Here is a 14,936-nt window from a genome sequence, read left to right as displayed (position 1 = left end):
GGATAAATGCATTCCGCATTTTTGATAGACCCTTACTGTTAACCTTGGCTCCACTGATTAGCCAAGTTTGGACTGTGACAGCAATCATGAGCAACTTCCAGTATTCTTTCATTCAACAGTCGAGTGGCAAACCACAAGAAGGGCCTTAGATGTAGCAAGCTAAAAAAATACGCCCACTTTTTCTTGAGGGGATTTCTGCGAAGGATGCGGAGCGCAGCGGAGCTTCATCAGAACTGCACTTTGTGACTTATCACAAGGTATATAATTTTGCATTGCACCAATGAAGCGCAAGGGGTTTTTTTCAGCGCGTACACTTGCTTTCAAGAGACGAGCTCACTTTCATTATAAAAGCTCTGCAGCGACAGTGTTGCAGGTGTACGAGGCCCAATCATTCTATTGCCTTGCCACAAATTCAAACTCCGTTTATTTTGAACAATTTTAAAGCCACCTTCAAGTTTGAATTAACAAGTTTTTACCGCACTAAGTTCCATTAGATCCTCAGTTAGTCCTATTTCAAATCTAATTCGCCCGCTATGAACAATGGTGTTTTTTTATGAACCCTCCAAAACACATCAGTTTAAACTACAAAAAAAGGTTTTCTGGTGAAGGAGGTTTCTTAAAACAATGTTTCATGCTTACTGAATATTTGTAGAGGACAGCCGTGATGTGGCCACACCAAGGGTTGTGATGCGCAGGACAGTTTCAAGCAGCTAGATAGAATTAGCTGTTGGCACGCTGTGCCTTTCGTGAATGAAAGTTGAGAAAAAGCTTCTGCCTGAGTCGTTTTGCTTCAAAATAGCCCTAGGTTTTTTTTCCATTATCTATTTATTGAAGCTAAATTTGTCCCCCATTACCTCGCAATAACAAAACCCTGCCAGTACAAAATCCCCGCGGTAATGAAATATTTCAAGATCCCTGGCAAACATTCACAGAAGCACATGTATTACGTACCTCGCGGAAACGCAATCTTTTCAGACAACGATTCCGCAACAGCGAATTTTCTACCACGGTGCGGGCCTTATTTTCCCCTCCCGCCAAAGCGTAACTGTCGAAAATATGCGTGTTATGCACACTCAAAATTTGTAAACGTCTGCTTTTGTTGCGCTAGCGTGGGTGCCGCTATTTTCGTTTACTTAAATCGGTGATGGCGTCTGTGTCCGGCAACAAGCCTGGCCACACTGCAGCAGGCATTGGCAAATGATCATGCTGCGATGACAAATGATCAGGTGATGGCAAATAATCACGCGGGCTTCACCACCACCGTGCAAGCATCACGCACGGATTGCGCTTCGGCCTCACCAGACGAAGATTTGAACGAAGGCGCACTAGACGGCGAGAGTGGTGGTAGTCCAGTGCCTCTATCCCTGACCAACACCTGGGGGTAACATCGAGCCATCGACATCCCAGATGAACTCACCGTTGATGCGTTCGTTCGCGCCGGTTACGACGTAGTCGTGTACGAGAAAGTGATTGACGAGACCATTATCGAAAGCGTGCGCGAAGAAACCCAACCCGCGGGTTGTTGTGGTTGCGCTGGACACCCTACGCTTCTTCTTCAGCGCATATGACGACAACGTAACAATGGACCACTTTTTTCAGTGCGAAGGGAGAGCTTTGAAACTGTTGCAAGGCAAGGGTCGGCAAAGTAAGTTGACCGACTTCTGGATATAAGTTTTCGTTCTGCTAGCCGTATCACGTTTTTTATGTATTCCACTCGCGGCAATGAAATTCTCGCAAAAACAAACCTTATCAGTTTCCCCGGCGATTTTGTTATTGCGGGTTTCGACTCTATATCACATAGCCGTGTGACACACACGTTGCTCTAAATAATACAAATTATACATGGCTGCATCAAAGCACCAACCAAAACGAGCAAAAACAGTTAACATGAAGTTAAGAGGGAAAAGGTGTGAGAAAATAGACAAAAGAGTGTCTGGGCAATGGGAAGCTTTTGGAATACTTTTCGACATCGGCTTCCAGTACAAAGCTAAACTGCTTCTTTCCCAGATGTCTTTGAATATAGGCAAATCGGCGAAGCTTCTTTGAGTGGCAAAGCTTCTTTGAGTGGCAAAGCTTTTGCCACTGAAAGAAGGTTGCAGCTTAGTTTTGAGCACCACAACACATTTGAGTATTTGTGTGTTTTTTAAACTTTTCCAAAGGACTATTGTAGTTATATTAGGCGGCAAGACAAAATATTCTGATATAAATGGGTACAAATACGCAGAACACATCAGAAACGGGTTTCGAATATTGAAATTTTTTTAGTTTGGTTGTCTGCACCTCAAAATACTTTCTACATCTTTCTGAACACCACAATGTGACCTGTAAACATAGACCTCATTGAACATAAACAAAATGAGCAAAATTAAAACCCCAACTAGCCACACAAACTATCAAAAATAACCATCAGTACTCTAGGAAGTGCCCTACTGCCTGGTACCTACCGCGGTGGCACGATGACTGAGGCTGTGCGCTCCTCAACATCACTATGTGGGTCCTATTTCAGTCCTTGGGGTGCTTCGCAGTTGCACGTGAAAGGCGAAAACCAAAGTGTGTCAAGGTTTTGGCAAATATTAAAGAACTCCAGATGGTATACGATAATCGGCGCTCTCCACTACAGCACACCTCTTAGGTTAGGTGTAGCTTTGGCGAACTAAGCAGCCCCAATCTCGAAGCTTTACTGTTTACCGCCTGGCAAGATGGGGCCGCACGTTCACAAAAAAGAAGGCATCAAGCTTTTTGCGCATATCCCCCACTCGTTCCTGTCGAACGAAATGCGCTCAATTCTAATCCAAGTTTCCAAACACACGGCAAAATCACCCCACTAGCAGCCAGTGAGGGCCATCTGCCCGAGCACCTGAGCATAATACTCATGGTCTTTGTCCAGCTGTGGTTCACCATTTTCTCCAAGCACCAAGAAAAACGTTCTTTTCTTCGCTTCCTCTGGCGCAGAGTCTCTCAGGAAAGGGGGGCACTTTACCTCCAGCACACCATATGAAAGTTCTTCCGGGTCGTACACCAGTCCGTCTGGTGTTGCACCCAACCAAGGACACACAGGGTCTACCACAAGGCCGCAATGCTGCACTGACACATTGTGCCCATAGTTGTTCATGACAGCTATATACCTATCTTTGGCAATATTCTCATTCCTTATGCCATAGTGCACCGGACGGACGTGCGTGAGGTCCTTTGGCTCATTGATTTTACGGAGGCCCTTCTCCCTCTATGCCTGCCACCTGAAGACTAGGCCGAAAGTTGACGTGGCCAGTCGATTGGCCGTGCATGTCGCCAGCGTCCCCTGAGCTGCTGCTGCCTTGAGTTAAGCTGATGGTCCCGAGCTTCTTCTTGTGACAGCTGGATCTCCTGCACAATGTGAAATTAAATACTGCATGAGAAAGCGCTACAAGCTTTTAACGACTCAGAGCTTTCATACACCGTACTTTGACTACTAGCAAGACCCAATACGCTTTCCTGCACCCTAGCTGGTATGCCAAAGTTTGTTTTCGGTGCCATGCTGCACTAAGAAGAATAATAGCCAGTCATCAAAGGACAGATTTAGGAGTAACATTTAGGAGAGTCAATGGCATGAATGGCACAACAGCACCAGCAATGATATTGTGCCTTTCGATAAGAGCAGGCAAGAAAGGACCACAGTTCTTGGTTTCTTAAAGCAAAGCTTGAATAGGCAAGGCTTCATATATATTTCCCATTTGGATATAGAAGCTCATGAGGCTGCAAATGTTTTCAAAGCGCAAGGCAATAAAAAGAAGTCCCCAGGTGTTTGTCTTCTTCGCAAAACGGGGTGTTTGTCTTCCTCGCAAAAGTAGCCAGAGATTTGGGCTTGAGAGTGACACACACCCCAACCGAGGCATCGGCGTTTGCACCACGGAACGAATGTGCACCTGATTTGGGCTCCACCATCTGCCACCGCAGCGTTAGATCCTGGTAATCACTATTCGAAAACTGTATTGTTATAATGCAGGTATGCAAAATCAGAGGACATGCAATCGACTGTGGCTCCAAGTTTGATTAAGTGTAAGTCTTGGTTTACACTGCACTGATACATCAAAATGAATTAGAATATCAATATTGGGTGGTTTGAAATCTAGGAAATAGCAAATGTTAGCCTGTAGAAGCACCTATGAGTGAGACGGTTTAATAACCACACAGCTTAACATCCTTCAAAGTGTAGAACATAAAGCAACGACCCGCACTGATAAAATAAAGCACAGCATTAGTGCTGAACTTGCCCATAGTTTAAAATTGCCTAACCACTATCATCACTGGGGCCATTGTCTTGGCATTCGCAACGTTTGGGGAAAGCAAATAGGGCACTCATCATTTCCTCGCTTTCTCTTCTTACAGACAACTGCATAAAAATGTTATTAGCCTGCATGTGCTCTACATCTAGGTCTACCTAATGAGTTAAAAGCATGAATAGTACATGCTCTTACAGTTCAGAGAGAAGTAACTTTTCTATACTGCACTTACAGTCAACACCCTCCATTCCTCAGCTGCGAATCTGCTGGGCAAGGGTGGATGTGAGGCTCCGTCACTAAACAGAGTCAAAGCTGGCACTGGTGTCACGGTGGCTGCCCCTTTCGTACTGCCGGGTGACATCCACGTAGTGAAGCCTGCAGGGAGTTTTGCCTGCTGGTACGACAGTGCAGACCCCGCAGGCTCAGGCCCAAGCCTTGTATCCATTGACGGCCCCCCAGCAGCAAGGAGAATGGCAGCAAAGTCGAAGGTCCCGAGGCTCTAGAGGTTCCCTCCCAGGCTATGGATTGCTTCAAGGTGTTGTTGCTACTTTTCCTCCTCAGCCCGCACATCAAAAAGTTGCACGGGCATTGGCGTGTCCATGCCACCCTCACGTGGACTCCACCAGTCCACGTTCTGCAAGGCCATGGGCCCAATGCCTTGACGTCGGGAGTGCCTCTATTGCTGTGGCAACTCTGTGCATAAAAGCTCTGGTGTGGCCTCTTTGAAGCCCTTCTGCTTCAGCAGAAGAAGGACGCGCAGAGCCACAAGAATGCGGCTGCAGGCACCACCATCCCCAGCGGGGCACTCACAAGTGTAATCGGCCGCTGCTCCACTGTCACTTTTCAAAGCCAAGCAGACTTTGTACGGCCGGTCACTCTACTTCTGGCTCCCGTAGCGCGTGGCACGTACATAGACTATTCCGAGACTGTAAGAAGAACAACAACAACTAAAGAGAACTTTGTAAGCTGCACTCAGTCAAGCTTGTCATCTTTTTACCGTGTGCCATATCACGTACAAATAAAACTATCGTGCCACTTGCCGTGACAGCTTTATGCAAAGCAACAAGATTATGCAACTCACTCTCCACAAAGCACTGACTATGTCATTCGGAAATATCCCTGCGCAGCTGATGTTACAGTGCAATAATACAAAACCTGCATGAAGTGATTTGATGTGAACAACCTCTTGTGTAACATCAAAAACACTGATATTTACGCGTGAGTTGGAAAACAACAAGCCAATAAAAATCTCCGAACCAGCGTGCACCCAATGAATCAGGTTTTTAATAATTCTCACTGTTAATTTACGTTGGCACTTGTGGTGGATCAGTTTCGTTCTTTCCAGCTGTCCTTGTCACCCCTTTAGTCTAAATGTTTAGTGAACAAACTAGCATACGCCGTTTTTATACAAAGCAGTATGCGCACTCGTAAAGGCAGCACATTATTAATAGACCAGTATTGCAATTGCGTGGACGCGAAATTTGTTTGCGCCAAAAACTGTTTTCATAGTACGAGCAATGTCTTTCGCAACATCCATGGCTTTCGCAACAGCTATTAACAGAAATGCGCAAACGAGATAACTTGTATAGAAAAACTAAAAAACAACCTTTTAATAAGAACTTAAGTGCCCGATATAAAATCTTCTGCAATGCTCTTAACTACAAACTTAAAACTGCCAAAAGACTTTATTTTGAAGAAAGAATCCAACATGCTTCTAGCACTAAAAAGAAATGGGAGATTGTGAACTCTTTTTTAAACAGGAACTCGAGACAAGACGAGGTACGTCGAATTATAATTGATGGAGTAGAATATGATTCCCCTTCAGAAGTAGCTGAGGCTTTTAGCAACTTCTTCTTCCCTGATAATACCAATTCTCCTACAGAAAGCATTAACACTTCTCGCTTACCCCACTCATTCTTTTTATTTCCTACAATACCGGATGAAATAACTGATGTTATTCGTAATTTAAAAATGACTAGTGCTGGCATAGATGAGATCCATCCTGCTAACATAAAATCTATTGTGCATATAATATCAGACATTCTTTCATTTATTGTTAATTTGATGTTCAAGAATGGTGTATTCCCTTATGAATTAAAGCGTGGCAAAGTTATCCCTGTTTTTAAAAAGGGGGATAAATCATTACTAAACAACTACCGTCCTATTTGTATTTTACCATTCCTTGGAAAAGTGGTTGAGAAACTCATTGAGACACGACTAACTAAATATCTTTCCAAGTTTAACATTATCTCTTCCTCTCAGTTTGGTTTTCGCCATGGCTACTCAACAGAGATGGCGCTTATTCATCTTACTGATCAGATAAAAAAATTAATAGACGAAGGACGCCTAGTTGCCTCAATATTCATCGATCTAACAAAAGCATTTGACAGCATAAATCATAATATTCTGTTCACTAAACTGGAGTCCATTGGCATTTGCGGCCCTGCTCTTTCATTACTAAAAAGCTACTTACACAACAGAGTTCAAGTTGTTTCTATTTCCAACGTCTATTCCCGACAGCGAACCACTAACATTGGTGTGCCCCAAGGCTCCATTTTGGGGCCACTTCTGTTTTTGATTTATATTAATGATTTGCCCAAGTGTCTGTCTTCATCACAATGCATTTTGTACGCCGACGATACCACCATATTCACCTCTCATAAAGACATCTCATCTCTTGTAACCATTTTGAATACTGACTTAGAAAGTATTTTCAAATGGTGTAATACTAATATGTTGTCTATTAATGCCTCTAAAACCAAGTTTGTTGTTTTCACCTCACACCAGCGGAATGTAACATCAGCACCTAATATTACTTTTGGCCCCCACTCTATCTCTCCTTGCTCATTTTCTTCCTTCCTTGGCATCCTTCTAGATTGCAATTTAAAATATCAGAGACATATTGCTCACATAAAAAAAAAATTAGCATATGGTATAAGAGTCTTGGTAAAAACGCGCCCGTACTTCTCACGCAGCACATTACTATCCCTCTATCACTCTTTCGTACATTCTCATTTTACCTACGGTATAACATGTTGGGGCAATACTTACAATACTCACATTTCGTCTCTTCAAATCGTCCAAAATCATGCTATTCGACTAATTACATCCAGCCCACGTTTTTCTAATGCTAAATTTTTACTACATGAAAATAACATCCTTACTCTCACTGAACTTACTAAGTTCAACCTTGGCATTTTTTTCTACAGACTTCTTAATAATCAACTTCCCCCTACCATTTTCCCGTCTTCTGATCTTGTTATTTATAGTAATACCCGATTTGCACTAAACAATAACTTCCTTCTACCCAGTATACGTACTAATTATGGCAAACAAACTGTTAAATTCACTTCTATCTCATTGTGGAATACTCTTCCACTTAACATAAAATCTATCAGTTCATTTCATCAATTTAAGAAACAGTATAAATTGTATTTGCTTCATGCGGACTAACCATAAGACTTACTGCTTGTTTTATTTGACGTATGCTTTTGTTTGGTCTGTTTTTTGTATTTCTTTTTATTTTTATTTGTTTTTTTTTTTATTTCCTTTTATTATTTAGTTTTGTATATTGATTGTTAAACTGTTCTATCGCTTTTTTTTTTTTTTTTGTACTTCACACTTTTATTTTGTTTTCTCTATTTTTTATGCGCTCAGTTGTACGCTTTGATTTATACTTACGCTCCTGTTGCTTTAATGTGTTTAATAACTCATTGCATTTGTACAGGAGGTCCCGATACAGTCACTTGACTATGGGACCTCCTTCTGTATACTAAATTCCTGTCACTTGTACCGAATTTTATTAATAAATTTCTGATTCTGATTCTGAATGTCTTTCGAGGCACGCTCACTGCACCATCAGAACAGCTGCGAAATTCCTGCGCGACCCCGCCGGCTGATCGGACATGCTAAAAATAAACGCTAAGTCATAGCCTCCCCTTGCAAAACCATAATGACAAGTTATCCATGCACGTGAGCACGTGTAGTAAAAGAAACACGCAGTAACATGACTGACTTCACTGAGAACGCCCGCACGACGTTAACATCGGCGGCACTATTTGTACGTTGCTCCAAAAGGAAAAGCACTGCAGCTTTCAGCAATGTCGCTTACGCACCTTGTGTCACAGGCGTTGGTCACAACCGACGACTTCAAGATGTACGCTTCCACGGCGAAAACATAAGATTTGGTTTGCTGCTTGGATGACGTCGGAGCCTGGTTTATAAAGTCCGATGCAGTGTCAATCGATATATGTGGCAAGATTCCTAAACAGTTTGTCCTCATCACATGTTCGAGCACTGAGAAACGTCTTGCTGTGGCGATCGCAGTAGCTCAGCGCAGTGAAGCAACTGTTCAGGAGTCGTACGCCCGTACTAGCGAACGCGTTGCCGTCTACTGCTCACCCACAATAAAATGGCGGTGGGGTCAAAATGCACAGTGTTGCCAGAGCACAAAGCGATTTCACATATGGTCCATTCCTCTCTTCGTGCAAACTTTGTGACTAACCAGGAGCCTTCCTCCACATACCCCTCACACGTCCCACCTTCCCACATCCACCACCTCCGGCTGTGGCAGTGTCATACTGGGAGACCAGCACTTCTGCGTTTTGATCAGCGCCGGATCATCACGTGCGCCATGGAGAGGATCGCACTTCAAGGGCTTTCCTTTGCTTTGTCAGGGTTCCTTCTCACCATGAGGGAGTGCTCTCGTGCCATCACGGGGCTCGGCCTCCACGCTCTAAAGTGGCAATAAATGTTTCTACCACCACCGAGTCAGTTTTAAGACCCGACACACTTCGTAATGCTCAGCAAACTCAGAAGTTTAGGGGAACGAACCGGTGGACTGTGCGGCTCGAGCGCTGTGCCGTGCCTCAGAAATTAGGCACCTTCTTCTTCTAGCCTCTACCACCACCCCTATTACAGGCAGACTAGCATACCACACCTTCCGGGAGGGTACTTGGACGCCTGGCGTGCCAATCGAAATCCTCGATTATCAAAGACTAGGCTGACAAACTAATGCCCCCCCCCCCCACCCCCCTGGTCAACAAAAGAGAAGCACGGGGCTGGCTTCCCTTGCCAATAAGCACTTTTCCACATTCACACAGGTTAGTAAGAATGTACCCCCACAGATACAGTGACACATGTCTGTGGGGTGGAGCAACACTGACATTGGAGCACATTACATACCAGTGCACACAAGGTTCGGAGGCTGCTGTCTTGCCTCTGTTCCATAGCACTCTCCTGACTTGGTAGTGGGAGGCGCGCCCCGCGAAACTGAAAATGGGAAGCCAAACGCGGCCCTTCGCAACGCCGCTGTAGTAAGTGGGGTCCTGGAAAAGGGGCACCACACACCATAACCATACAAGTAGTCTTGATAATATTCAATGTTTATTTATTTATTTATTTATGATACCCACAGGGCCAAATGCATTACAGAGGGGAACGGTGTGAGAGCAAGGAACAACAAAAAGCACAAAGACGTTATGATACAACATACAATTACATCATTAACACAATGTAATTAAAAAACATTAAAATAACTCCTGATTATTCAATGTTAGCTAGAACCTTTGGAAACTGTTGGACGTAATTAATGAACGCAGTGTCAAAAGGAAGGCGATTCCAGTCGCGACTTGTCCGGGGCAAGAAGGAATGAATGCAATGCATTATTTTGCACATATCGATTCCAACTTTGCGTGCATGGTCCACACGACTTGATTGATAGTGTGGCCTAGGTATAAGCTTGCCACGCAGCACGGGGTGGCGATACAGCTTATGAAAAATAGTTAGTCGCGAAATTTGACGCCGAATGGAGAGAGATGTGTAATCTTGTTCTTTTTATTCCAGTTAGTTATTCAGAAAAGCACGGACCTATTTCACAAGCAATATTTTTCGAGTTGAAATGCTCTCAACACAGATTCACTTTTCCTCCAGCAACACTAAAAATAGATAGCGATGCCACAGCCTTCCTTGTGATTTGTTAAAGTTGTCGCCGTTCTGTGTTCAAAGGAGTTCCTGTAGCTGTGCTTGACCAGGTTTATTTTTAGCTTTTCCACTATTTTCGAAAATAACAAGCTGTTACAACTAGGCAATGTGGCATTATACATCTTGCTTATATTTGTACCACGTTGTGTGCACCTGTGCACAAGGTTGCCTGCGCCTGTAGTGTGGATGGCTTTCCCGGCATCGCGACTCTCTCGATACATGAGCCCAGCGTGTATCAGATGATATTTCTATGACATGCAGTACACGTGCCGATCGGTCAAGTTGTCTTTGTGTGTCCCTCCCGCGTTCTGCAGTTGTATACATACCATTGAACAATAAACTTATCAGAATTCCTCCCGTTACGCTCGGACTGCCAGGATGGCCCAACGACCACAAGATACATGGTATCAAATGATTGATTGATTGATTTGTGGGGTTTAACGTCCCAAAACACCTTATGATTATGAGAGACGCCGTAGTGGAGGGCTCCGGAAATTTAGACCACCTGGGGTTCTTTAACGTGTGCCCAAATCTGAGCACACGGGCCTACAACATTTCCGTCTCCATCGGAAATGCAGCCGCCGCAGCCGGGAATCGAACCCGCGACCTGCGGGTCAGCAGCCGAGTACCTTAGTTACTAGACCACCGCGGCGGGGCTACATGGTATCAAATGATAACTGAAGTAGCGCCTAGCAAGTTCAAAATGACGACTGAAAATAGTGCTAAGAAACGGAGACTCAAGAAGCGGACACACGAAACAGGTGCATTGTGTCGTAACAATACACCAGCAAGCCCAAATTTCGACAGTGCTGAACTTACTTTCTCCTACATTGGGCTCTTCTTTTTGTCTGACGCCTGTGTAGTGTGTCCTCTTCTTGTGTCCCCGTTTTTTCGCGCTACTTTCAGTTGTCACAATGCGCCATCAAGCCCCAATTTAGACAGTGCTGAAGCACAACACGTATTTTGTGAAGCCACTACGTACTACGGGGTAAATCATAAAGAACTGCAGGCTTCAAGCAGCACTTTGAGTTGTGCGTGACAGCGTCATAGAGAAGTGGCGCACACCGAAAGGAAGGAACAAACACTGCCGTCCTCCGAAGTATAGCAGTTGAGGAAGGCTACGTTTGAGTACCAGCTAGAAAGAGGAGTATAGCAGTGAATACAAAACAATCGTGCAGAAGCTTCATGCATATTTTGCCAGAAAGAGTAACAAACAAAACCACTCATGGTGTGCTTTCATCATGCGCTGAAGTGGTTTCGGTTGGATTAAGGTGCTGTTTGTAAAGAAGTCGCTACATCTGACTGCTCTGGCTTTCGTGCACACAAACTAGACAGCGTTGTTCGCCCCAAATAACGATGATCATCACCAAACATGCTGAAGAGAAAAAAAAATGTGGCGAACACACTTGCCCGGCTCTTCGATGTGATATTACTCGGAAGTCCCTGCACGTTTCATTCATTGCTCGGTGATACTTCAGCCCTCCACTCTTTGTGATGCTGAAGTTGAGTTTGATTTTTGTTAGAATGTTCATGTTTTAATTCACTGTAACATGGGGCTCAGATTTAACACATGAGGCATACTGTGTATTACCTAGGCAAATTGATTAGGGCGAGATTCCTAAATACTTCGTTAAAACCTCATACGGCCTCCTATCCAACCACCAAATATTATTCAATAGCAAAGGCCATCTTCTTTTTCTTCTCGGCCCATGTTCTGATCGTAAACCCTGGCAGTCAACGAGGCGCTGGTAGCCAGAAATTTTTTTCGGCGGATGGGGTAGCACCTCAATGATTTCTAGAGAAGCACCCCCTTGAAGTGATCATTTTTCGCTTTCTATGCCATGGCAAAAATCATATCGGGGTGGGGCGGTGTGCCACCCACTGGCTTCGCCCCTGCCACGAGTGTCGGGAGGATTTTGCCGTAGGTGCGAACCCGTCTTGCATCACTTTTGGCGGAGGGAGAGAGCACTGGCGTAAGTTGGGCGTGCACAAGTGCTGATGCGGCTCGAAGGGGGCCAGTACACTTTTTACACCCCCCTGCCGACGCCAATTCCGGCCAACATTCATACTATTCTTAGGAAACTCGCCTCACTTATTGAAGTTTGCACTGCCTCAAAAATAAGAGGCAGTGCAAAACCGATTTCGTATTGCCTCCATGCTGAGACCACCCTTGATCAAGCTCGGAAGTCAGTCGATGGCGAGATCACATGATGTCACATGACGTTTTAAACACGCCACAATTTTTCGCGATGTCTCACCCCTCATACATATCGTCATCACGGGATCATTTTTCGATTCAGTTGACACCGCCGCTGTGGGACTCAAACGGCCAAGTTTTACGTTTTATGACGAATATGTAGGGTTTTTGCCTAAAAACGAAAATTTACCGTCATTGGCTTTCGCGTGCCCTGGGGCGGCGTCAACATAGCACGTGATGACGCCATATACATACATATATATATATATATATATATATATATATATATATATATATATATATATATATATATATATATATATATATATATATATATATATATACATATATATATATATATATATATATACCTATATATATATATATATATATATATATATATATATATATATATATATATATATATATATATATATATATATATATATATATATATATATAAGGCAAAGAAGTGTATACCTAAGGGCTCGTTTTTCCGTGTTTTCACACAATAATAATGAGATCTAACGTACAGTAATGCCAAGGAATGTACAGGGGAAGGTATTAGAACCAATGGAATGTAAATAAGAAAGAAAAGTGGGTGAAGAAATAACCATTTGTGAGCAGGAAAGAATATATATATATATATATATATATATATATATATATATATATATATATATATATATATATATATATATATATATATAAGGCTTATATGCAGAAGAATAACTTCGGTTGCCGCAAGGTTATAAATATGAAAGTAGATGCGCTTTCACATAACAACTGTTTATTGTGCCGACGTTTCGACAGGAACCCTGTCTTTTTCAAGGCATAATACTATTTACACATGTTCCGTGCCTTTTTATATCCTGTCGAGACAGGAGGGGAGGGGTCAAATGAGAAAGAGAGAGAAAAAAAAAGAAGGAAGAAACAGCGAAACGGGAGGACAAACAATAAATAAAATATAGAAAATCTAGGAGAAGAAGCAAGACCGACATGGCGTAATTAGAAAGGGGCAGCATTTCAGCAGAGTAGGGCAGAGATAGATGAGGAGTGTCATCATTGTCAACAATACCTCCCCCGCACCCACACTTCCCCAAGTGGGCAGGGAGCCGCCGTTTTTGTATTTCACCTTTCCGTGTAGTCCGCTGGCGGCTCGTTCCTCTTTGAAGTGTATGACAAGTTAATGGGGAGGGCTTAAGCGCTTTAAGTGCATGCTGGTGGCATCGGGAGTAGCGAAAAAGCCGGTGAATGAGGCACTGCCATCGATATTCGTTATATGCATTGGTTCCTTGTCAGTGAAGGAACAGAATGTGCGTTAAAGGATTATCGAAGGAAAAAAAAAAAGAAGAAGAACAGGGGGGGGGGAGAGACTGTACCACTCCGGGACAGTCACCACACAGTTGAGGCGCACTGGCAAGATATGCGCGCATGTAGGAAAAAGTTAACGAAACCACCTAGCTGTCAGCTCCTTGTCAGTGAAGGAAAAGAATGTGCGTTGAAGCTTGACGAAGAAAAAAAAAAAAAAAGGGGGGGGGGGGGGGGGACCGTACGACCTCCGGGACCACTTATCTGTGCGTTCCGGCTGTGCTTGATGAGGCAAATCGTTTCTTTGTTGTCAGATGCATAGGCCAAAAGCTTCGTTAGCGGGTAATATTATTGTCGTAATGAAACCGGACTGATTAGAGAGAAGCGTTTGCGTCTTTTAGTTGTCGTAACGCAGACAGAGTGCCTGGGTGTTCATTTATTCCGTATTTTATCGTGTTAAATTTGTAGATAAAATAAGATTCCCGTTGTTCCCGTTCTCTGATTGTTCGAAATTTGTTTTCTAGTAGTGTAACCCTGATGTCATCAAAGCTGTGGTCTTTTAATGTGCAGTGTTTTGAAAGTGGAAGGCCTGGCAGAGATCGTACATGTGCCCGATGGTTGTTGAATCTAATTCTAAATGGAGTGTCTGTCTGGCCCACGTATTGCTTGTTACATACCCCACATTCCAGGAGGTATATGACGTTGTCGGAGTCACAGTCTAGTGCACCTCTTATCCTGTGCTTAAAATCCGAGTGGGTGCTTTTCGCCACTGTCGTTGTCTGCATGTGTTTGCATACCCTGCATCTGCTTTTTCCGCAAGGGTGACACCCAATTTGAGATTTCACACCTATCTTTGAATTTATTAAATGATCCTTTATATTTTTCGGCCTTCTGTATACAACACAAGGAGGAGAAGTGAAAATTTTGGATAGTCGCACGCTCTGTTCCAATATGTTGAAGTGTTTTCTTAGGACCTTGTTTATGTTCGGTGGGTTGCTCGTGAAAGTTAATAGCAAGTTTTTGTTGCGGTGTTGGTCGGCGTTTCTCTGGTGGTTGAGAAGAATCTGGCGGTCCAGATTTTCAGCTTTTTTGATGGCGTCATCGATGATAGCTGGCGGGTATTCTTGATTAAGGAGTACTTCGCGCATATGTGTGCTGTTTTTGTGGAAGTCCTCGGTGCGGGAGCA

At 43.6% G+C, this 14,936-nt stretch overlaps 2 protein-coding genes across 2 annotated transcripts in view; one reads left to right on the top strand and one right to left on the bottom strand.

Moving 5' to 3' along the window:
* Positions 1 to 14,936, top strand: part of LOC119166644 (uncharacterized) — a 181,143-nt gene that overhangs the window by 21,233 nt on the left and 144,974 nt on the right. The gene's annotated exons all lie outside the window — the stretch shown is intronic.
* LOC119167774 (uncharacterized) lies at positions 2,236 to 8,177 on the bottom strand. Its single transcript, XM_075883292.1, has 2 exons — positions 4,492 to 8,177; positions 2,236 to 3,363 (listed from the first exon to the last, which is right to left on the bottom strand). The coding sequence occupies exons 1-2, from the start codon at positions 4,702 to 4,704 to the stop codon at positions 3,244 to 3,246; spliced, it is 333 nt and encodes a 110-aa protein (XP_075739407.1). The 5' UTR covers positions 4,705 to 8,177; the 3' UTR covers positions 2,236 to 3,243.

The sequence above is a fragment of the Rhipicephalus microplus genome, unplaced genomic scaffold (genome assembly GCF_043290135.1).
Source record: "Rhipicephalus microplus isolate Deutch F79 unplaced genomic scaffold, USDA_Rmic scaffold_16, whole genome shotgun sequence".
NCBI classification, from domain to species: domain Eukaryota; kingdom Metazoa; phylum Arthropoda; class Arachnida; order Ixodida; family Ixodidae; genus Rhipicephalus; species Rhipicephalus microplus.
Note: the sequence above shows the minus strand (reverse complement) of the source record. Positions and strands in the feature narration are given on the sequence as shown.